The 23,146-nt window shown below is 39.1% G+C and overlaps 1 protein-coding gene across 2 annotated transcripts in view; it reads left to right on the top strand.

Annotated features, from left to right (window-relative positions):
- The window catches only part of CTNNA2 (catenin alpha 2), a 477,001-nt gene that overhangs the window by 359,465 nt on the left and 94,390 nt on the right, over nt 1-23,146 (top strand). For both annotated transcript variants that reach the window (XM_005427746.2, XM_014309794.2), the window contains exon 9: nt 16,860-17,012. In XM_005427746.2, the coding sequence (XP_005427803.1) occupies nt 16,860-17,012 (153 nt within the window). The remainder of the gene's footprint in view (nt 1-16,859; nt 17,013-23,146) is intronic.

Genomic DNA, 23,146 nt, shown 5'->3' with positions numbered 1-23,146 from the left:
TTAAAGCAGGACAGATTGCCTCTTTTTAGCTCTTTTTTTCTCCCTTGGAGATGACCCCAGTTCTGCATTTTTTGTACAAATTTAATAACAATAATAATAGTAATAATAAAAAATTCTACCTGGCCTCATTGAAAATTATCCCAAATCCAGAAAACTGCCAAACCAAGTAAAGATTTAAATGTATCTTCACCTATTTGCAGCATGATAATTTTGGAGAGAGTGGCCCCTGTAGGCATTTTGAAATCAGTGCTCTGCACTGCTAAAGCTCAGCTGATTTCAGCTCCTCCTTCCTAACCTTTAGCAGACGTGTTTGAAGATCATCTTCTCAGAGCTTCTTTTGCCAAATAACAAACCCATTGCAGTGGACCTACGGACAATATGAGTCACTGAGTCTCCTATATAAAGCCTGGCATCACATCTGCTGCTCAGCTAATGACAGAAGAGAGATCTTTGCTGTTCTGACCTCCAAATTTGTGGGATCCTCATCTCTGCAGTGGAGCTGGGACCATGTGTTGCCTCCCACCTCTGTTCTCACTGCTTCAAGGAAGTAGCAGGCTAACACATGAGTGAGTTCTGTGTGAGGCTCTCAGCAGTTGCCTGAATTACTCATCCCTAAAGCCAAATTTACTCTGAAACGTGATGTAAAAATGGCACCTGTCTTAATAAGCTGTGTGCTTCTCATGTGTATTCACCCTCGTGCAATGTTCAGCCTCAGAGAGGTTGGAATTCTGGATGTGGGAAGTCATGCACAGATATTGTATTTTCCTGCTTGGAGATGAGGCTTTTAGTACAGTTTCTGATATTTATGGAAGTTAATCACGTAGGTATAATGTTTATTAAATTGTGGCAGTTGCTAGTAAACTAATCAAGATTAAATCATAATTGTGCTGGCTTTTGCACAAACATAGAGGAAGATGGAGTCTGCTTTCAACAAAGTGCATTCTGACCGTAAATCATGATCCTTCAGAATCATGATCAATGTTCTGCTTCATCACATGAATATAATCAGCAGAGTACCTGTGTATGGCTGCCCAGACCTGCCTGTGCACTCCCTGCTGAATTCCAGAATGTGAGGGTGTCACTGAAGGCTTGGCTTGATGGCTGGGGAGACAGGCCTGGAGATTTAGAAGAAATGAGCTGCAGTGGAGGTTACAGTGTCCCACTATTTCAGTCTTTCAACCAACTTTGAATATCATCATGCCTTTTGTCTTAATGAATCCATTTTAAAGCTTGCTTTTCAGACTTTGGATGTTTAAAGTTAACCGATAAAACTAGATAACCTGTGACGGTATTCACAGGGGTCTTAGGATGAGGAAAAAGAAGAGGATCTGACTCAGTTTCAGAAGGCTTGATTTATTATTTTATGATATATATTATATTAAAACTGTACTAAAAGAATAGAAGAAAGGATTTCATCAGAAGGCTAGCTAAGAATAGAAAAGGAATGATAGCAAAAACTTCTGTCTCGGACTGTGATTGGCCATTAATCAGAAACAACCACATGAGACCAATCACAGATGCACCTGTTGCATTCCACAGCAGCAGATAACCATTGTTTACATTTTGTTCCTGAGGCCTCTCAGCTTCTCAGGAGGAAAAAATCCTAAGGAAAGGCTTTTTCAGAAAATATCATGGCAACAATAACCTACAAGAGGCGTTCTGGTGATGGAAAATACAAATATAGTTAAATAGATAGATTTTTTTTTTCCCAACTGGTAGTCAGGCTCCCTTGCAAGTCTTCAGTATTCACCCATCTGAGACTGATTTTTCATTTTCTCCCCAGGTCACTTAGCTCTTTATTTGGGAGATTTGATTTCATTATCTGCATAACATGCAGACATGGGAAATGATTGTGGATGGAACACACAGTGCTAAAATTCTGCCTCACAATTCACAGTCACTTCAATATTTCTTATTCTGATGGAATTACATCTTTTAAACTTATCATTTAAACTCTCCTGGGAATCGGGAAACTATTATAGAGATCTAATTATATGTCTTACATTAGCTTGATGTTCTTACTGGCAGTTTATAGTAAGACATATAGTCAGACTGAGCAGTTTCTTGGAAGCAGACACACCTTGCCAGCCCATGGCTTACTGCTGCCATTCCTTACTGGATTTTCATGAAATCACAGCGTGGTTTGGCTTGGAAGAGACCCTAATACCCATCTCTATCCAACACCCTACCATGAGCAGGGACACCTTCCATTAACCCAGGATGTCCAAGCCCCATCCAGCCTGGCCTTGGATGCTTCCAGGGATCCAGGAGCACCCACAGCTTCCCTGGGCATCCTGTGCCAGGGCCTCCCCACTCTCACAGGGGAAGAATTTCATCCTAAAATCTAACCCAGGCTCCTCAGTGCAATTTAAACAAGGAGCTAGTGGAGAAGGTCCAGCAGAGGCCACAAAGATGATGAAGGGTCTGGAGCATCCCCCTTATGAGGAGATACTGTAGAAGTTGGGCTTGTTTTGTCTGGAAAAGAGAATAAGAGGGATCTCATCAATCCATATAAATATTTCTGAGGCAAGGGTCACAGAGTGGTGCCAGACTTCTTTTAGCAGTGCCCAATGACAGGACAAGGACTAAAGGCCACAAACTAAAACACAAGAAACTTCACCTCAACATGAGGAAGAATTTCTTTATGCTGAGGGTGGCAGAGCACTGGAACAGCTGCCCAGGGAGGCCCTGGAGTCTCCCTCTCTGCATACATTCCAAACCCACCTGGACACATTCCTGTGTCACCCGTTCCAGGTGACTCTGCCTTGACAGGGGGTTGGACTGGATAATCTCCAGAGGTCCCTTCCAACCCTAAAATTTCTGTGATTCTGTAACACTGCCCTCTGGGAGTGTAAAGCCATTTACAAATGTCAAAGTCCTGTCACTCCATGCCCTTTCCACAAGTCCCTGTCCAGCTCTCTTGTAGCACCTTTAGGCACTGGAAGGTGCTAGAAGGTCTGAAGCCTTCTCTTCCCCAGGCTGAATCAGCCTTTCATTTTGAACAAGCTGAAGAAAGAGCTGGATCTGATAAAAAGTTGTGCCAATTGGAAAGATTGGAGATCTCTTTTTCCCACTGGTATGCAAGCCTGTCGTTAAAAAAATGAGACAAAACCCAAAAGGTGACAAAGGCATGTGGCACAGCAAGCCAGGCCAGCAGCAGGTGCTGGTTGATTCCTATCCTTTTGGAATCCTTTTGGAATTGCAATTCTTTTTCCAATACTTTTGTTAGTATTTCCTCCATAGGAGGAAAGAGAAACACCAACCCGAGAGTTCAAATGCTACAGGTAACCCCAAAGCAGCGGGCACACCTGACATTAGAACCTTGCAGCTCTGGGGTGACACTGAGAGAGGCGGGAAGGACACTGGAGGCACAGCTCAGAGCAGCAGCTGCTGCTGTGCTGTCACCACCACAGCTGTCCCACCTGCTGGCCCTGCTGCCACCCCTGGTAGCTGAGCTGCTTCATTCTGCACCAGCCACTCGAGGTGGAATAACCAAAATAATTTCTTTTGCCTTAAATAGCACCCATCTGTGCTGCCATTACAGCAGCCTGCCTAGATTATTCCATTTTTTGTCCATTCAAGGCTTCCTGTGCCTCCAAGTGGAAGGAATTGGGCAGAAATAAGATTTCTTTTTCACCACCAATCCTCAATTTATACTGGAAATTATACTCTCATAGAGCTGTTAAGGAGAATTCATCCAACTCCTACAGACTGAGGTTTATGTTCTTACTAAAGCTGCTTAGAATTACTGCATGAAATAAATTCTCCACAGAAAATTATCATTTTCTCATTTTCTTAAAAACTGGAAAGTGTCCAGAAATTATCCAGAAATTGTTGTGTTTTTTTTTTAAGAAGCCTGAGAGCTTTGAAAAGTCTAGTGTGGATTTTTCCAGTAGTTTCCCATTTTCATTTTGAAAATTATTAATTTATTTTTAGCCTAGCATTGCAAATACAAGTATTTACCTATAAATAAATATTAAAAATTAAACCCTCATTTTTACAATGGCCAAGGAGATTTTCCTTTGTTTCAAAGAATTTTGCTAGGTTTTTAAATGTTCATATTTCATCTGAAAGTAGAAAAAAATTAAAAAACAAAAAGTACTGTATTCTTTTTAATGTTAGATTTCTGCTTCTCCTTGCAATTTTAGGCAACAAAACTTCATTAAAACATATGTATTAATAGGAACTGTGCAGTATAAAGTCCTGAAATATCTACATTACCAGTTGCATTTTGATAAATACTTTTGAGCATTTAGTCTGACATCCTGAGCTTTCACTTTAATGGAATGGATGCCTAATAGAAATTAATCTTACTTTTAGATATCTAAGTTTCTGTGTGCAGTATCAAAAATGCATTTTTTTGCCGCCTGATTATCGTTTTGTGGCCTTTGTGTGTTGTTGGGTAAAATCCAGCTCAAGTTTTTGGACAGGTGCGCAAAAAGCAGAGAAATACCAACATTCTTTTAGTAGCTACATACAGGTAGTAGCTAAGGTGGTGATTTTGAATGTGGAAAAAAGAATTTTTCACACCACTGTCTGAGGCAAAACATTCCACTTTAGCAGTTCTTTTGTCAAAAATGTCCTCTTCTCAAATTGTCTTTTCCAGACAGTATCCTACAAACCTCTGAGGTATCCATGTTGTGAGACACAGGGCTGAAAACCAAAATAGTGAACACCTGAATTAATGAAATTCTGCTTTCTCTAGCATTGCACTGCCTGCTTAGGGCTTTCTACAGCAATAATCTCAGGTCCTTGATTCTCATGTTTCCTCTCATCTTCTCACCCCCATCATTCTCCCTGCTCATTCCTCATCTGAGGCTGATTTGTGACTCCAGGTGAAATGCAGAGAGTGATGGGCTGCTTGTGGCTCCTGCCCAGCTGGTACCTGTGTGGGTACTCTGGCCAGCTGTGGGGATCGTCCCAGTTGTTGGTTTCTCTGGTCAGGATTGAAGGCATTTGAGACAGTAATTTGTGTTCAGACTCAAGTGTTTATTATTTATCATCAGTAAAACAGTCGCACTGCTGTGAGTTCTGCAGCTTTTCATTAGAAGGCACAAAATGGCCAACAATCTCTTGGTACAAGGCCTTTTAAGACTAAACTATCCAATTAAGAACTGACACCTGGATTATTTTCCCTTTTAACCCAATAACTGATCCCACAGAGCCACAATGCTGACTCTTCTGCCCAATTACAAAATGCCACCCAAACCCATGGAGAAGAAGGAAGAAGAAGCATGAAGTAGAAACCCAGGACAACACCCTGTGCCCTCCATCTTGCTTCCATCCACAACACACTAAAAATCCCAAAACCTCAATTTCTCACCAAGTGATACACCTACACTGCTCTCTATAATCTATTTCACAATTTTGTGGATTCCAGTCTATCTTGAAGTCTGGGAAACTTTCTCCATGAATGAGGGTCAGAGTCAGTGCTCCCCTGAGGGTCAGGGCACCCCAGAGCAGACAGAGAAATATTCCCAGTGCCCTGGGTTTCCACAGCCATCCAGCTTCTGACTTCACAAAACAAATTTCCCTCCACAGAGCACTGAATTGGATCGCTCTTCTCCTACCCAGACAATTTTCCATCAAACTCCAGCTATTCGCCATCCTTAAGATCTTTTCTCTCTGTCAGATGGTTTTAAAATTGGCCAACTGATTAATATGTGTTAGGAAAAAAAAAAAAGGCAGATTTTCTGTGATGAGCATCATTCCCTCAGAACACCAGTCCAGAATGTAAAGCCCAGAGTATGGTTCTGCTCTCCTCTCCTGTCTGCAACTGCACTAACATTGGTACTGTAAAACCATAGCAGATTTTATTAATAAATAAACCCTATTTATTCATAGATAAACCCTTTATATGATTTCCACAGTGCCACAGAGCTTGTTTTCCTGTGTGATTTCCCACAAAAGCTTTTGGGTGTATCTGGGGTTTGTCCTTGTTCCTGGTGATTTAATGAGAGCTCCTTTGTAGGCTGAAAGTTGTAAGAGAGGTTTTTCCCAGATTTCTGATTTGGTTTAGATGAGTTTTCCCTCTTTCTAATGGGTTAGGATTTTGATTGCTTCTTTTCAGTGGCTGGTTTTTCCCCCAGCCACTATCAGTGTCCTAGGAATGGGGACACACTTTGAGGTACTCAGGATCAGGTTTGGCCATTTAGGCATGAATTAATATTAATAGTGACCGTGCTGTGGTGTATTTCCACCAGGCACACACTCTGAAGAAGCCAAAATTAAAAAAAAAAATAAAATCCAGGTCATATTTGCCCGTTTTATTACTCTAATGAATTCTTTATGTATAATGCAGTAAGTACATCCTTTCACACGACCCTTATCTATATTTGATCAGTCATTTACATTCCCCTGTGTTAAGATGGGCTCTTGCAAATTCCTTTGTGAGACACTTGGTGGACTCTGGGCATGATTTTCATTAGCCTGTTATCAGCCATATTCTCTAACATCCCTCCCTTCCATCTACAATTATTATCTTACCTTTTAGTCCCAGAATATCCTGAGTTCGAAGGCACACACCATGATCATTGATAGTCCTGTTTAAGGAGCTGCATTGGGCTGCAAGTCAAGCTTGCAAAAACCTAAAGTTTGATGAGACAAATACCTCCTGTAATTTGTTTGTGAAAATTTGATAAAACAAAGACCTTGGGCACAACATCTTGATCATATTCAGTTTTCATCAACTTCATAGGTCTCTGAAAGGACTTGCAAGTTGCTGTCCTTTGTTTAACATGGGTTGCACCAGTTTGAACGAGATCCCAGGCTTCAGGATGTTCTCAGGCTTATTTATCTTCTTCTCTGTTCCTTGAGCAGCAGTATCTCAGTTTGCTCTTTCTGTTACTCACTTCCACGTAGATTAACTTCTATCACTGTTTATGAATGCTATTTAAGGTAAAAAAAAAAAAGTTTAGCACTTTGAAGCCTGCCAAAAATTGGTGTAGACTCTAGAAGGACTCTCAGAATAAAAGGCATGAATATTAACTCATGGAATTAGACTGATGGGACACCTAAAACTGAAAGAATGTGCTCTGTTGGAACAGATTTTATCGCAGCTAGCCCATACAATGTCAATTATATTATGGATAGACTTATATAAGTTTTCAGTCTGTGGGCTTAAAACTCTCTACTCAAAAACATGCATTGGTTGCCTCTTTACAGAATGTAAATGCTTTGAGGAAAACACAGGCCTTCCTCCAAAAGAGGAAATCTTATCATCCTGTTATTGCAGCAAAGCTGTCTCGCACCCAGACCAGATGACTTCAAATGCTGTAAGGAGGGCCAGCAGCACCTAGAAATTAAATCTTAGTGCTCTAAATCATGGTTAACTGACTTAATTTTGTTGTTTATCCTCTCTTTACTGTGCTCTGTGAGGATAAGCAAGACTTACTGTCCAGTTTTAGAAGAATGATCTAAAGGTCAGAAAATAAATTTGCTTCTGAAGGTGAAGCTGCCTCAGTTGAGGTGTTTTGTGTCGTACCAGCATTAGGAGATTCACAGCATTTGAATATTAAGATATAAGGCCAAGGGAAGCATAAGGGCTCAAAAAGCAAAAAAAAATCTTCAGTGGAAAATAGTGAACCCAGTTCTAATCTTTAGTAGAAAACAGTGAACCCAATTCTAATCAGACTTAATATACATTAAATTTACAACTTACAAGTACAACAAAATCTTTGTTACAAATATTACAAACTTCTTTCAGCCCCCAAAGACAATGAAGAGCACATCCAAAGAAATAAAAAACTCCTAGTGAGGGAGCAGAGGGAAGAGGAAAGAGAGAACTCTGAACATTCACACCAGCTGATGTCAGTTATAGAAACCAGGTGGAGAGATAAAGAAGTGGCTTTCCTTCAGCCTCCCTGGCAGTCACTGGAGAGTTCATCTCTGGAGGGTGACTTGGGGTTTCCAGCATGTGTCTTGTAGAAGCTCTTTATGCATAGGGAGCCATGAAAAATCTGACTTGTAATTAAGGCATCCTAAAGGTGGGTTTGTGTGAGGAGTGCTTTGGCTTTCCAGCTGTCCATAGAGCCAGTCAATAGTGCAGCAATCAGTGCATTTCTGGGAACTGTGTTCTCCTTCTCTGATGTGCCCTTTGTTGCAAACAAGAGGACATTGGGAAAGGTTATAAATCCTGAAGGGGGCTTTTTTTTTTTTTTTAATTCAAGATCTGTATAATTTAAATAAGGGAAGAAAACAGAGAATGAAATAGTCACAGACCTTCCCTAGCTCACATAACGCTGTGAGCGTTTGTAAGAGTTGATGCAGTGTTCTGAAAATGCAGAATTTCATGCAAGTGTGAAGTAGTAGCAGAATATCCAAGGAGGCTGTAACTTCAGAATTTAGTCTGGCAGGAATGTTTATTAAGATTTCTTTTGCAAAGGCAGAGTTGAAGCAAGGTCACACTTAACCAGATGATCCACAGGAGTCTGTGCTGTATTAACCACGGAGGAGTTTTTGGCTGTTTCCAAGGGGAAATGCAGTGTTATTGCTGAGATTGCCCCATTCTGTTGCATGAAAATACATTTTGAAAAAATGCTGGCATTTTTTAAAGGGAGCCAGCCACAAATTAATCTAAACCTCTTTGAACCTGAGGCCACCTGTGGCATCAGCACTTGCTTGTGAGAAACCCAGCGCCTTTTCCTTGTAGCTCAATAGGTTTGATTTTCACCTGCAGTGACTCCAGTGCTCTTGAATATGGAAATGTGGAAGCTGGCTTCCCAAAAGCAGTCTATTAAATGCTAATACAGATTTATTTCTGTGCCAGGGCTACGTGTTTATGCCTTGTATTCTTTTAATAGCCATGCACTGCATTGTTTGTAGCTCTTTTCTAGGTTTGTAGTTGTTTTCTAGGTACAAAGGTGTTAGGCTGGACTCTGGTGTGATGCTGGCTTAGAAGGCAGAGGTAGCAATGCTCCACTTGATGAAGTCCTCTGCTCTTCCAGCTTCCACTGAATTTATGGCCCCAGAATTAGGGACACTCTGAATGTCACCAGCGTGGTCTGAATGAGCTGGGAGCTCCTGGCATGCTGATCAATACTTCCACTTTTTGTCTGCTCCCATTTGGTAGAATAATTGGTGTATTTACTTCAGGAAAGGACTTAGTAAAATTTTCAAACATCTGATCTAAAGAATTAAGGAAAATGCACTGTTATTTAAATTACAATCAATAAGGATTTTGATTTGAACTTCTTTGAACGCACATGTCTTTGTCTCCCTCAAAATGCACTTCTAGGTATTTATCACTGTGACATTGAGGTTTTTATGGTGCTCTGAAGTGCTCCAGAGGAAATGGAGAGTGCTTTAATACTGCTGATTTACTCTTTCAGGTCTGCAGTAATTTCCTTACTGCCTAATTATAGGGCTTGGTTTAATTTACTCTACACATAATGTTTACTGATGCACATATGGTGCCATATTTCAGGAAACTATGCCCATATCAGGTAGTTTTGGGTAAGGCTGCAGTGTGTAACAGTTCCATCAAACAAAGGAAATTTTGAGCTGCAACATAATATTCATGATGGATTATTTTTTTCCTGGCAAAAGCTTCAAAGTGGTAACCATGGCTGCTTTTGCTTTTTGAAATATTTTATATTTTTATTTCTTTTTTTTTATTTATTTTTTTGCTGGAGTCACTTTAAGTGAGCAGAGGGTTGGCCTTTCAAAGTGCCTTGAGAAGAATTAGGAGGCAAAAGTCAGTGACAGCTCTATTGCATTGGAAGAGATTACTGCACATAGTTTGTGTATTATTCCTCAGATACTGAGCCCTCGTAAAACCTCAGATATTCCAACAAATCTCTGTGTTTAGAGGATGCCTACCTCTCTAATCACTGCAGAGAAATAAGCATGGAGCTTTTTAAAATATTTTTTATAAAAACCACTTTAAATGTGGGAGGAGCTCAATGGAAATGTGTAATGTTGCTACATTTTAAATAAAAATACCCACAAACTAGACCAAAAGAAAAGGCAAAAAACCCACCAGAAATGTATTTCAAGTGACTTCTGTTGATAATAGCTTTACATAAAGAAGCTTTCACTGTTCTGTAGTATCATCTCAAGAATGACCTGTAGTCACATCAGCTAAAGGCACTTATAGAAGTTTGGGTTCATAAAAATAGCTGCAAATTTTGGTGCAGTAGCATGAGGTAGGGAGCACTATAAAACTTGGAGAAAAACATAATCCTTTTCCAAAGACTTCTCTAATTCCATCTTCCTAATGGCTTTTTGAGCAGTGGCAAAGTACATGGAGTTTAATTGCCAAATGGGATTTCAACATTACATTTGTTTCTTAATTGACATTAATTTTGTTCACTAACTCTATTTCTAAGCGTTATGAAATATCTTTAATATCATGTTCTACTTGTAATTAAGCAACCAGATACAAAAGGTTTGTTTGCAATTCTTACTGGGTAAAAATTACTGCAAAGGAGAAAAAAACAAAGTATAAGTGAAATGAGAAAAAAGACCAAAAAAAACCAACCAAGAACAAACCCCAGCCTGATCTCACTGCTGGAAGGGCTTTTTGAAAGGCATGGGTGATAATTGATAGTATCAGGTATCAATCATCTCTGTCCATAGGGCAGGATCCACTGGTGACTTTGAGTGACTCTTGGACAGGATGATGAGAAATCCATTTTTGCAGCACACAATCAATTTTGAATCTTGTTTCAGCCATTGTCTGGCACTTCAACAGACAGGTCTACCCAAGAGCTGTCATCAGCTTCCACTGGGCTCAGTCTCCAGCTCTTGGAGAAGCTGAAGACAATATTTACTATGCCAGGCTGTTCATGCAGCTGGATTAGGTGGCACTGCAAGTGTGCCACGTGTGACATTTATTGTATTAAACCTGTAAGGTTTATTGGATGTGACTGCTCACAGTGAGGATAACTTCATTAAGAGTTTTGGTAGAAAATTTCCTTCCCATCTTAACCGATTAGCTATTTCATCTCCCCAAACCAGCTTTTTCCCTTTTATTTTTTTACTATATTTGATTAAAAAAAACCCATAAAGCTCCAAAGCTCTACTTCATTTGAGTATCATTTCAACAGGGCTTGAGACAGTAAATGAAACTACACAATAGATTGTGCTTCTTAGTTTAATCTTTGCATTATTAATCCATTATCTCTATTCTTCCTCATTATCCTCTTCTTTGTCCCACCTCTTTTACATCAGACCCTTTAGATTTGCATTTTTGGTGACATTTTTGACACTTTACAATCTTCTTCAGTTTTCACAAGGTTATTTTTCAAAGTCTTATCCCTTTTTCTTTTCTGGCATAACGTATAGGGTTTTTCTTCCCTTCTTTGTTCCTACATGCAATTTCCTGTTCTGCAATTTCATCCTCCCACATTCACTTTATCACAATTCTACCCTCTCAGGTCATAGAGAATGCAAAAGTTAATCACTGTCTTTTCACTTCTGGGTTATTTTGACTTCCCTAATGCTTTTCACTGTCTGCTCAGTTCCTACCTGTATTTCTGGCTTTCCCACATTTTTGATTGGAATCTCTGTCCTGTCCTGTACCTGTTAATCCCCTGTATAATTCATTATTTTTAGAAATAAGAAATATTTAATAGAATCCCAACACTGCTATCAGACTTGGGTCATTTTTGTTCTATCCAGATATGAAAGACAGAGTTCATACCCTGATAATCCTCACATGTTTGGGGGTATGTGGTTATCATTCCCCCAAACATATGATTTTTTTCTCTGTTTTATGTAACTGCACTAATATTGCTAGCAAGCCTGAGGCTTGCCCTCACTGAGAAATGTTTTTTTGAAAAGGCAGTATAAAATTTTTCTGTCATGAAAATTGATAAACCACCCACCTTGGGCCCCCCAAAAAAACCCAGCAAACAAACAAAAAATTTTAAATCAATGGGGATTAAGTACCTTAGCACTTGGTAACTGGGTTCTTCCATGCTTTGGGCCATGAACCGTTTTGAGGAATCCTTTGTAGTGGCCTATGTCTAGGAGGAATGTTCTTTGTGTATGTTTCTTATACTCTTCCAAATTTTTGGTCAAAAATTGTCACTTCAACTCTCTTTCTGTTAGCAAATTGACCCCAAATCTTTTCCTGATCATGGCTGATTGTCGGTAGAGAGAGGAAAGCTCACACATAGAAAAATATATTAAGAAGTTCAAACTAAAAGAGAGCAGGTTTAGATTAGATTTTAGGAAGAAATTGTTCCTTGTGAGGGAGGGGAGGCCCTGGCACAGGGTGCCCAGAGAAGCTGTGGCTGCTCCTGGATCCCTTGAAGTGTCCAAGGCCAGGCTGGACAAAGCTTGGAGCCACCTGGGATAGTGGAAGGTGTCCCTGCCTATGGCAGAGAAGTTGGAACTGGATGATCTTTAAGATCCAGGCCATTTCATTATTCTAATAAGTATTACCTATCTTTGTTACCTGTATTTTATTTATCTTTGTCTCAAATCTTAATTTTTTAATCTATTCCATAGATCTGTAGTTTGAGTATCCAAATGTGATACATGTTCTAAATATCAGTCGTTTTGCTGTTTCATCTACCAAGACATAACTGGTGGTGTTGCTGTCCCCATCCCCCAAGTTACCATTCTTCTGTCACATCCTGTGTGACACACTCTGCAGAATTGACTGAGACTTTCTCTTTAGCACCAAACTGCAGCAGCTTCTAATGGTCACTGCCTTATCCTCCAGAACTCAATTTCACAGCATATTGGAGGTGACACACCTTTACTGCAGTGGAGAAGGCTTTATTTTCATCCCTTTCAACTGAATTAATGCCTGTTTGGGAGCTCTCTGCAGGTGCAAACTGGAGCTGGGTTGCAACACCCATTAAATGGAAAAATGGTGAATAAGGTGCTCCTTGGTAAACTTTTGTTACAGGCAGCTCTGCACTGCCAGGCTTTATAAAGTTTAACAATCTGTTGGAGTCATTAATCTCCTGCTGTGGCTTTACCTTCCAGTGGCAGGATTAGACATTTAATTCTCTACTAGACTGTAAGTAGCACTGAGACATTTTGGTTCTAAAATTGTTATATAGCGATGGAAAACATCGTTTTGGTGGGCATTTAACCTCTTTGAGCTCAATTATGGCTGTGAACTGACAATGATAAAACAGCCCTAAATAGTGCTTAGAACAGCAGAGCATGATGCTATCAAAAACAGCAACTTGACTGTGCACCATAAACTGATGGAATTGACTGAACTGGAAAGGCATAAAATCTGCCTGTGCACCATTCATGCCTTCAAAAATATTTCCAGGTCTTGATGTTTACCTTCTATATTTTTTGTTGGTGTGGCAAATTTATTTATCTGTTAGCTTTATGTACATCAATAAAGTTTTCTCTCTGACAAAATAAATTAAGCAAGACCTTAATTTAACGTGCTCCCTCCTCTAATAAATGAAGTTTCACGTGGTGGAATTCGTGCTTTGAATTCATCTCTAAATTAAAAATCCTGTGGGGGGAAGAAACCTAAAGCGTTGTCTTACAAGTAATAGTGTGTGTCATAATATTTACATCAGAACTCAGCATAAATTAAGACATTGCAAAGGCATTTGTTAATACAGGTGCATGAGCAAAGCCCTGGTGCTGGTTTTGGAATAAAACATGACAGGCTTTTGCTGCTTTCAGATTCAAATCACAGCCTTCTCCCATTCCCTTCTGAACTGACATTAGCTGGATCAAACTGAAATCTCTGGGTGCACAAGCCATCACTTAGACTGGACTTTGTTGCAGTATGCACAGGAGCACACAAGATTGCTTTCCCAGTAGTTATTTACCGTGATGAATAGCCCTAATTGGATCAAATAGACTGGTAATGGTGAGCCAGTGCTTTTAAATGTCTTGTCTTGTGCCATTAATATTACCTTGTCATGTATCCATTTGAGCTCTTGGATGAATGTCTTGCCTTCATACTGCTGTCACATTTAACAAATGATTTTGTCAAGGTATTCTTTACAGCTTGTGGTGAAGGATGGCAAAATTTGTGGTCTCCTGCTTACATAAAACCTGTTAACTCTACCTTTCAACTTCAATGCAAGGACGTCCTAAAACTCACATAACAAACTCCTAAAGAAATTATAGTGCCTCTTTACAAGAGGGGCCAGAATTATTCTACTGACATCTATGATTAACACAGCAGAAGAAAAATAGAATGTATTAATTTTGTATTTATTAAACCTGTGACAGTCAGAATTCAGATTCTTGTTTTTCAGCTGCTGCAGATATGAACCTCAGAGTACAACACACAGTTACCATTAGAAACCAGATATCCATTTTATTCATTTTTTTGTTTCAGAAAGAGCTCTACTGTATATTTACTATGGTAAACCCCAAATTTCTGGTTAGCTGATGCTCTTGCTCTCCTTTTTACTGATTTCTGGTATATGGTTGTAAGCTGACGATATTTAACACTGATGAAAATAAGCTGCTTACTTGAACATCCTGAGACTGCTGTTACAATTCCATGGGGCATATTGTTATAACCTGATCCATAACAGCACATTACCTTGGATTAAAAATTGAATTCTTGTTCATTGAATAAATACAAGCCTTTGGAACAGATCCCTCCTTATAGCAGGACACAAATGGGGAAGTGTTGGTGCTCATTTAGCATTTAAAGTAAGGTTTTAGTGCAGTGGACAGTAGTTTTCACTGGCACGTACTGAACTTGAGCAAGTTGAATTTTTTAATGATCTTTCACTGAGAATGAGCTGGAAGCCACATTGGATTTTTAAAAGCTTGGTGTGTTCCCTTGGAAATGCTACCATTTGGCTTTTTTTTTATACAACGGGCATCAAAGTCTGACTGTGGGTACACAAATCAGGCATCTGATCTGGAGTTTGCCAGCAAGCCCTGAGAAATGGATGTCTGCAGAGGAGAATTATGCAAATTTATGATGCACCTTCTCTGGCAGTATTTCTCCCTTAGTGCTGGCTATAGGTGCAACTACTGATTTCATAGGGCACCACAGAATATCCTCAGTTAGAAGGGACCCACAAGGATCATAGAGTCCAGCTCCTGGTTGTCCTGCACGCAGCAACCCCAAGAATCCCACCATGTGTCTGAATTCTTAAATTAAAATATTTTTATAAATACTGACTGGAAATCTATCAACCACAGAATGCAGGGTGCTGTGCTGCTGCACTATTCTCTGACACTGAGCTTCTTAGAACATATTTTCTTCTTTTTTCTTGCAATGTTTTGATGTATTTGGAACAATATTGTTATTTATATTGAGATGGTACCTATGAAAACTATTCATGGATCGGGGTCCCATTGTGTGAGATGCTGTGCAAATAGACCCAAAGCATGGTCTGAAAGAGCTTTAATGTAAGAATAAAATAAGAGTCAGCAAGTGGAGAGCAGCAGATTGATGGGAGAAAAAAATAAAGAGTACAAGATGGAAATGTAATAGGTGGTAGCAAACACACACCAGCTTCCAAACTGTTGGCAGGTCTCTGATAGATGATTCTTTTCTTCTTTTTGTCTTCTTTCCTCCCCCTGTTTGTATGTGTTACTGAGTTAGCTATTCTGAGTGCCTTTAATCATTTTGAAAGGGAAAAAAAACCTTTCCAGGTTGAATCTGAGTAGAATTAATTTTTAAGGAGAATTGAGAACTGCTTAATACGTTGACTGCTTCAGTTGTGATGGAAATAAAATGAATGCCTCCTACAAGCACATACATGCTATTTTGCTTTGCTTGTTTTTGCTGCACCACTCAGGGAATGAAGGAAAATATTCAAAGTTAGCTTTCTCCTTATTCAAATGGAGCTGAGAATTGCTGTCATCAAACAGCAAATGCATCTTGGATTGTGTATTTGCAATGTCTGACAATAGGCCAGTTTTCAGTGTGATTGGGTGTTTTGATGGCACCTTGTCTAGCTAAAGCTTTCTTGTCTGGGCTGCAGAATAGAGAAAATTACCTCTCTGGGTGCTTCATCTAACTAAAAATGCGTGATTTAAGGAGACTAATGGGTACCCAAGCCTCAAGGCTAAACAGCTCCTAGCTTGAGTCCACAGTTTTTCATTCTTAACAACCCCAAAGCTGGAGAAAACATTATCAAGATGTTTCTGATCCACACTCCCACAGAGCAATTAAGCTTCCAGGAAGAATTATTTAAGATTTCAGTCATTTTTCTGGCTATCTTTCAAATATAAGAGAAGTTTGACATTAATTAGTGGTCATTAGCGAGGTGGAAAAGAGGTTAGTGGCATTATTCTTACAGTAATATTGTTTCAAATAGATGTTTATATGGACTAACAGGTGGTAAATCTTCGGTAACTTGTAAGGTGTTTTTTTCTTCCTTTGGAATAAATTGGAATATGTTTTCTAATCTGCCTGGAAAATGCTAAAAAGTTTTTTTGTTTATACTTCTTGGAGCTATTCAAATGGGAATACAAAGCACAAGGCATCTGCTATACAAAATATTAATTATTGCATGGAATACTATTCACTGGAGGAATTAGAGAAGGCTTAGAAATATTCAGGCTAATATTTTTTAATGGTTGCTTGGAGTTAAGCTCCTTAATCCATATTTGCCTTTTTAGTGAGCTGAACTGTTTTTTCAAGTAGTGTGGAGCTTTCAATTCTCATCAATTTGCTGTGTCTTACATGAGTTATCACCATCATTCTGTACAGATCCATTCAGGCCAGTAGGATTAGGTGTATGTCAGCACAAATCCCAGGAGGGCTTTGCAGAGCCTGGGCCCTCAAGTTTTTAATTTTGCTTGCTGCAAATATTGAAGAAAAGAATGCAAAAAAATCCAAATTCCCACATAACGCCGCGAGACACGACACATCAGTGCTTCACTATGAACAGTGGGGAGGTGTGCTGATAAATGTCCTTTACTTACTGCTCTGCTGTCCTTTGTCCCAGCTCCGGAAGGCAGTGATGGATCACATCTCAGACTCATTCCTGGAGACCAACGTGCCACTGCTGGTTCTCATCGAGGCCGCCAAAAGCGGCAACGAGAAGGAAGTGAAGGAATACGCTCAGGTCTTCCGTGAGCACGCCAACAAGTTAGTGGAGGTAAGTTCTTGGTGTCTTTGTGGTTTTGGCTGACCTCAAGATGTGTCAGAGAGGCTTTTTTCCCAGCCTGGCAACCAAGGAAGGAGTTAGGATTTTTTTTGGTTTTGGTTTTCAAGTGTGGTGGTGTTCACAGGGGTCCCAGAGCGAGGGAAGAGACGAGAATCTTGACTCCATGTTTCAAAAGGCTGATTTATTACTGTTTGATATATATATATATTCCATTAAAATTATACTAAAAGAATAGAAGAAAGGATTTCATCAGAAGGCTTGAAAGGAATAGAAAAGAATGATAACAAAAGCTCGTGACTCTCAGAGAGTCCGAGCCAGCTGACTGTGATTGGCCATTAATTAGAAACAACCAACATGGAACAGTCAAAGATACACCACAGCAGCAGATAATTATTGTTTTTCTTTTCCTCTGAGGCTTCTCAGCTTCTCAGGAGAAAAAATCCTAGCAAAGGGATCTTTCAGAAAACATCATGGCTACATTCAAGGTTGTTTATTTTTCCGTTATCTGTAACATTTTTTCTCTGAGCTGCCGAGGTTTGTCTGGCAGGTCGGGCTGAGGTACTCTGACTGCCTTCAGAGGCGGTGTTATTTTTTGTACTAAAAACTACTTGTGTATTATTTACAATAATTTCTCAGTACCTATCACTTATGTTAGACGGTGTGTTCCTACTTTAAACTAATCTAAAAGTGCCACCATCACTTAGAAGATGGAGGCTAGGAAGAAGGAGAAAGAAGGACAAAACACGCCCAAATTCCTTTATCTTGGGACTTGGAGCCCCTATTCTAAAAACTGCAAAATTCTACTTTTCACCTTGTGACAAACTAACTATCATTCTATTTAAACTTTTGGGGCTTGTAATTCTTCACATAAGGTTGGTAATTCTTTTCTATGAGTCAAAATCAAAGTCGCAGGGGTTTTGGGCTCTGTGCCAAGGTCTCTGAGCCCCCTGGCAGGGGCTCGAGCCATCCAGGACAGCCAGAGGGATGTCCTAGGTTCCAACAGTAAGTGACCTTATTGACACAGCCAGATTTCCATCTGGCACCTCCAGGAGAGGCAGGAAAAGTTGCATACTGGGAGAAATGTTAGAGGTGCTGTTTCAGGAGTTTTGGTCAACTTTACGCCGGTGATGGCCCCGGAAATGTTTGGATGATGGGCAGAGGAACGTGCTGTGTTTTAGTGGCTCATTAAAGCAATTGAGCACGTTAGAAATGGTGTTTGCAGCAGTTTGTCAAAAGGCATGAGCAACAAGAATTAAATTTCAGTTCAGCTTCACTAACAGTACAATTGAGCTGAATGTCTATTAAGTAAAAAGCCAAATCAGTGCTTCACAGTCTGGTCCTGGCCAGGGACTGCTCTAGACTTAATTATTTGTCAGTCTGAACTGAAATAGGGCAAAGGACCTACAGAGAAGGCACAGCCTTAAGAACATATATGGTCTCGAAAAGTCTGTAGTTCATATATAAATATATATATATATATTTATAGTACCTTCTCTTCCTGAAGAGACACTCTGTAAAGTCAACCAGTGATAATTACAAGTCTTCAGGGATGATATTGAAATAGCTTTATTGCACCATGAGGAGTATAAAGTATAATGACTGAAACCTTGGATACTCATGGAATGGACATCTAATAAAATTATGATAATGTTCATTTTGGTTTGCCCTCCAACAGGCCAAGAACTATGAAAAGTGCTTGTGTTTTCAAAGAAAAATATAACTCAGTGATTTGCTCCGTAACATTGTGTGGCATTTTTCTGCACTAACAATGTTTTGAAGGCTTTGTAGCCCCTTTGCAACATATTTCCTTGTCACACAATGTGCTGTTTAGCAAAGGGAAATGCAATTAGGGAAATGCAATTAGGGAACTACTGATCTGACAGGTATTGAACTATACCTCTGAATGTCTTCTGTCAAATCAGGACTCTTCCTAATTCTGTAGAGCCTGAGCTGAGGCAAAGAGTAAAGGTTCCTTGGTTAATATTGACTAAATCTGGATAGTTCCATGATAAAATAAGTGTCTGGATTTTTTTTTACAGTGGGTGTGTGTTTTTGTGTTTTCAAATGTTCTGGAGCATCTTATTCTTGCCATGTACCGAACAGGGAGTCAAGGTACCTCATTCTGCCCTGGAAGTCAGGTGTTTGCTAAAGTACTTAACTTGTAGGTGCCTAAAGGAAGGTCTTGGGGGTCTGAAGTTTCTGTTTAATGCTGAATCCAGTAAGGTTTATTGCTGTTGTGTGCAAGAGGATCACAGGGCTGTCAGCAACCTTCCCTCCCAGCCCCTGTGTATATGCAAAGATTTATTGCTGCCTCCTTGTGACTGGAGCTGTGAGAAAGGAAATAGCTGGTAGGTGTATGAAGAGAGGAAAAATAAACCCCAAACAAATGGAAAACCCCTCCACAATGTTTGTTCATAGTTATATTATAGTGGCAGTGGAGTTGTAGGCTTATATGCAGTGAACATATGTGGGGTTAGTGTTATAGCAGTCACATCCTCCACAGATTTGCAGAAAAGTGTTGCAATGACAGGTCTAATAGCATTATTAAAAAAGTTAAAAATAGCTAAGTAGATATTTTAAAAATATTATAAGAAGTAATGGCATAAAAGGAGGAAAAATACCTTTTAGGGGTGTAGTTAAAAAAAAAAGCCAAAAACTCCCTGCCAGAAAAACCCACAGCTTTAATGGGAAGAAGAAAGAACTGTAATGCTGTTAAACTGTCAGAGGGAGAATTTAGGTTTATTCTTAGGAGGAAATTCTTTGCTGTGAGCATGGTGAGACACTGATGTCCCCAGAAAAGCTGCCCCATCCCTGGAAATGTCCAAGGCCAGGTTGGACAGGGCTTGGAGCAACCTGGGATAGTGGAAGATGTCCAAGCCCATAGCAAGGTGTGGCATTGGATGGACTTAAAAATCCCTTCCAACCCCAGGGCATTCTGTGATTCTATGAAACAAGAAATAATGCACAGTTTCAATTATTTAGTCTTGGTTTTACAAGCCTAATATTACATTAGATTTGTATTTTAGACCAAATTGGAGGTTGGTTAATGATTTTTAAAATGTGGTTAGCTTGTAGCCCACCAAAAAGCAACAATGTTGGTTTCAGTAGATGGTCTCGGGCTAATACCTAATATTTTTGTTCCATTTAGGTTGTTCCAGACTATTAGAAGCAGATTCTTAATTGAATCCTGTATATCTGTGACAACTGGTACTGGCTTGTGGGTGCATTCTTACTTTTTTCCAAGGACGGGTTCTTTTAGGTGGATCTTGCCCTTTTAGTAGTAAGAACTATTTCTGGTTGCGGTAAAAAGCATCTTGAAGAAACAAATTTCTAGTGCAAGTGAAATTTTTAACCCCACATTTCAAGTTCATCAGTCTGCAGAAGCAAATACGTATTTGGAATGTATTTATGTCCCTTTTATACTGGATTTTTGCGCTTCAAATAGTTTCATCATTTTTACTTAGCGATGCACAATGGAATCCTAGCAGATGGACTTCTCTGGTTTTGTGGGTCAAGTATCTTGCAAATAGTAAAGTGTGGTATAAAGATGAGCCATAATCAAGTGACTATGAAATGTAAGATGCTTTCCCAGGCACGGGGCCAGAATTGCTTGCTAAGATATGCAAACACAGCTCTGCTGAAATGCGTGGAGTTGCACTTGCTCATGGTAGGGGAATTTGGCACTGCCGGTTCAATACTGTGGAAGGTCTGTAGTATTAATCATTAATTTTGAAATCTGAATCTGAATTTTTTGGATGTCCTACCAAACTCAATATTCAGCCTGTCAAAAGGTCAGGAAAAAATAATACATGTTTTAATATTTCTTTACGTGAAACCTGCATTTTTCCGTCCTGAGGGAAGAAAAAATTGCACTTCTTGATATTTTTTGAATACAAATGGCAGAATTTTCTCTCCATAGCCAGTACATTTTTAAAAAATATATTTTGTCAGCTTGAGCCTTAAGGAGGTTAAGTTTCTTTTATAATCCATATTGCAGAATATTTATATATTCTTTCAAAAGCCATTTTCATTATATAATATTTTCCCTTCCCTACCTCTCACCATAACATTAATAGCAACAAAGATGGATTGATATTTTTCGAGATATTCACTGACAACTAGATTTGTCTATGGGTTTTGTTGGAAAACAGAGTGAGGTGTCACTTAACTATAATGTAAATCATACAAAATAAATCAAATTGTCAGGCAGATTCTGGGGGTAAATCACAAGAATATAATAAAACAGAATTTAGATGGTACCACTCCAGGCTTGGATAGGTAACTCTTTTCTTTGCAATGTTTTTTCACAGCCATTTCTCAATTTTTTTTCTGCCTTCTGAAACTGAGGTTAGAGAAATGATGGTGCCTTTCCAGGTCATGATCTTTACATCATGAATTCCTTTATGTTTTTTAAGAAATTATTTCCAATGACTGAAAGTAAATTACTGAGTTGTAATGCCAGCTTCAGATGTGACCTTGGGAAGTCATTTAACTTTTCTACCCAAGCACCTTCATTAGTATCATAAGGTTAATGACAGATAATTCTAATACCTACCACACAAAGGCATCCGACTGATAAATCAGTTCAGATTTATTCAATGCATCTATCAAAGCACTATAAGGAGGCTAATTAATTAATTTTCATTGTTCTCTTTACTAGAGGTTCTTTGGTTTAACTGTTGGTCCCCTGGATTGCATCTTGAAAAATTAAATTATTAAATCTAACAGGTTTTCCTGGTAGATGAAATTCAGCATCCAGTAAATTCTTAAGAGCCATGGTAGCAGGTTGTTCAGTTGGAATTCAAATTATAGTGGAATGGATCAGACCTTCCATTCTCAAAAGGATGAGTGTAAGTCCAAGAGATTTCTACTAGTTGTTTCACTTAGGTAGTTTTAATATTTTTAGGGAAATGCTTCACCATTTTGGTGGTCAGTGAACATTTACAAGAGTTAAACTCAGTTGCTTTATTCTTATTTCCAACAAAACCTGAATGAAGGGGTGTTTTCTTCTTCAGTATGAACAGATGAAGCACTACATTTAAAGCACTTAAAAATCAACTTTTGAAAAGTCCCTTACCACTTTTGCATTAGTTGATTTTTTTATGAAGCATTTTGTGGAGCCCACATGGATCTATCAGTTTCACCTCATACAAAATTAAAAGAGTTCTGGAGATACAACAAATAATCAAAGTTGCCTTGTAAGAACACCTGGCCAATGGAAGAACTGAGTTAGGCAATGGTTTATGGTGATTTCAAGTGGATATGGTGAAAGCACATCAATAATATCATTGATGGGTGGTAATTTGTAGCAGATGAAATCTAACAGAACCTGGTTTTGGTTTGTAGTCTCTCTGTCTATTAAGTTTGCAGGAGCCTTTATTAATTTTCTCATTGTAATTGCCACTTTGAAGAGGATATTGGGGCTACTTTTGGGCAGTTAGGGGCTTGGAATTTTTAATTCTACAAAAAAAAAAAAAAAATAAGAAGAAGAGAAGAGTTTGAACTTCTTTATGAGACACAATTCAGGCTACCTTTCATTTTCTAAGAGTTGTATTATTTGGAGCTCCCTAATTCAGACTGATTGGAATATTTCTCATCATAAAGGTGGAAGCAGGTTTGCATGCTGAAGACAGGAGGGGAGAAAAAATCTATTGTCAGTGTGCCCTGCACCCAAAACAAGCAGCTGGGCCTTCTCAGTGACCCCTTCTTAGCTTAATTGGTAATGAGAGAAAAGGGGAAAATTGTGAAAGATTTTACTCTGATGGTCAGCAATGGATTTAATCTCAATTTACATCAGCATTAACAGAACTAATATCCAAACCAGTATTTTTTTTTTTCCAGAAAAAACTCTCAGAAAACCACAAAGAGTTTTTGCTTCATAAGAAATGCAAAACTAGACTTTCTCCTAGGGAGTGAAGATCATCTGTGGAACTCTGCAATGTACCTGAGGTCAATGCAGTGCTGGGAGTTCACCTTCCAGGAGGCACTGGTGGCCTTCATAAGGAATAGTGAAAGTGTTTTCTTTGTGCTTTTGTAAATACTGTATAAACTCATGTACTGACAGATTTTAATTTAAGTCAGACAGAACCCAGAGGAAGAAGCCTAAGTAAAAAAACTGGCTCATT

The sequence above is a fragment of the Geospiza fortis genome, unplaced genomic scaffold (genome assembly GCF_000277835.1).
Source record: "Geospiza fortis unplaced genomic scaffold, GeoFor_1.0 scaffold180, whole genome shotgun sequence".
NCBI lineage: Eukaryota > Metazoa > Chordata > Aves > Passeriformes > Thraupidae > Geospiza > Geospiza fortis.
Note: the sequence above shows the minus strand (reverse complement) of the source record. Positions and strands in the feature narration are given on the sequence as shown.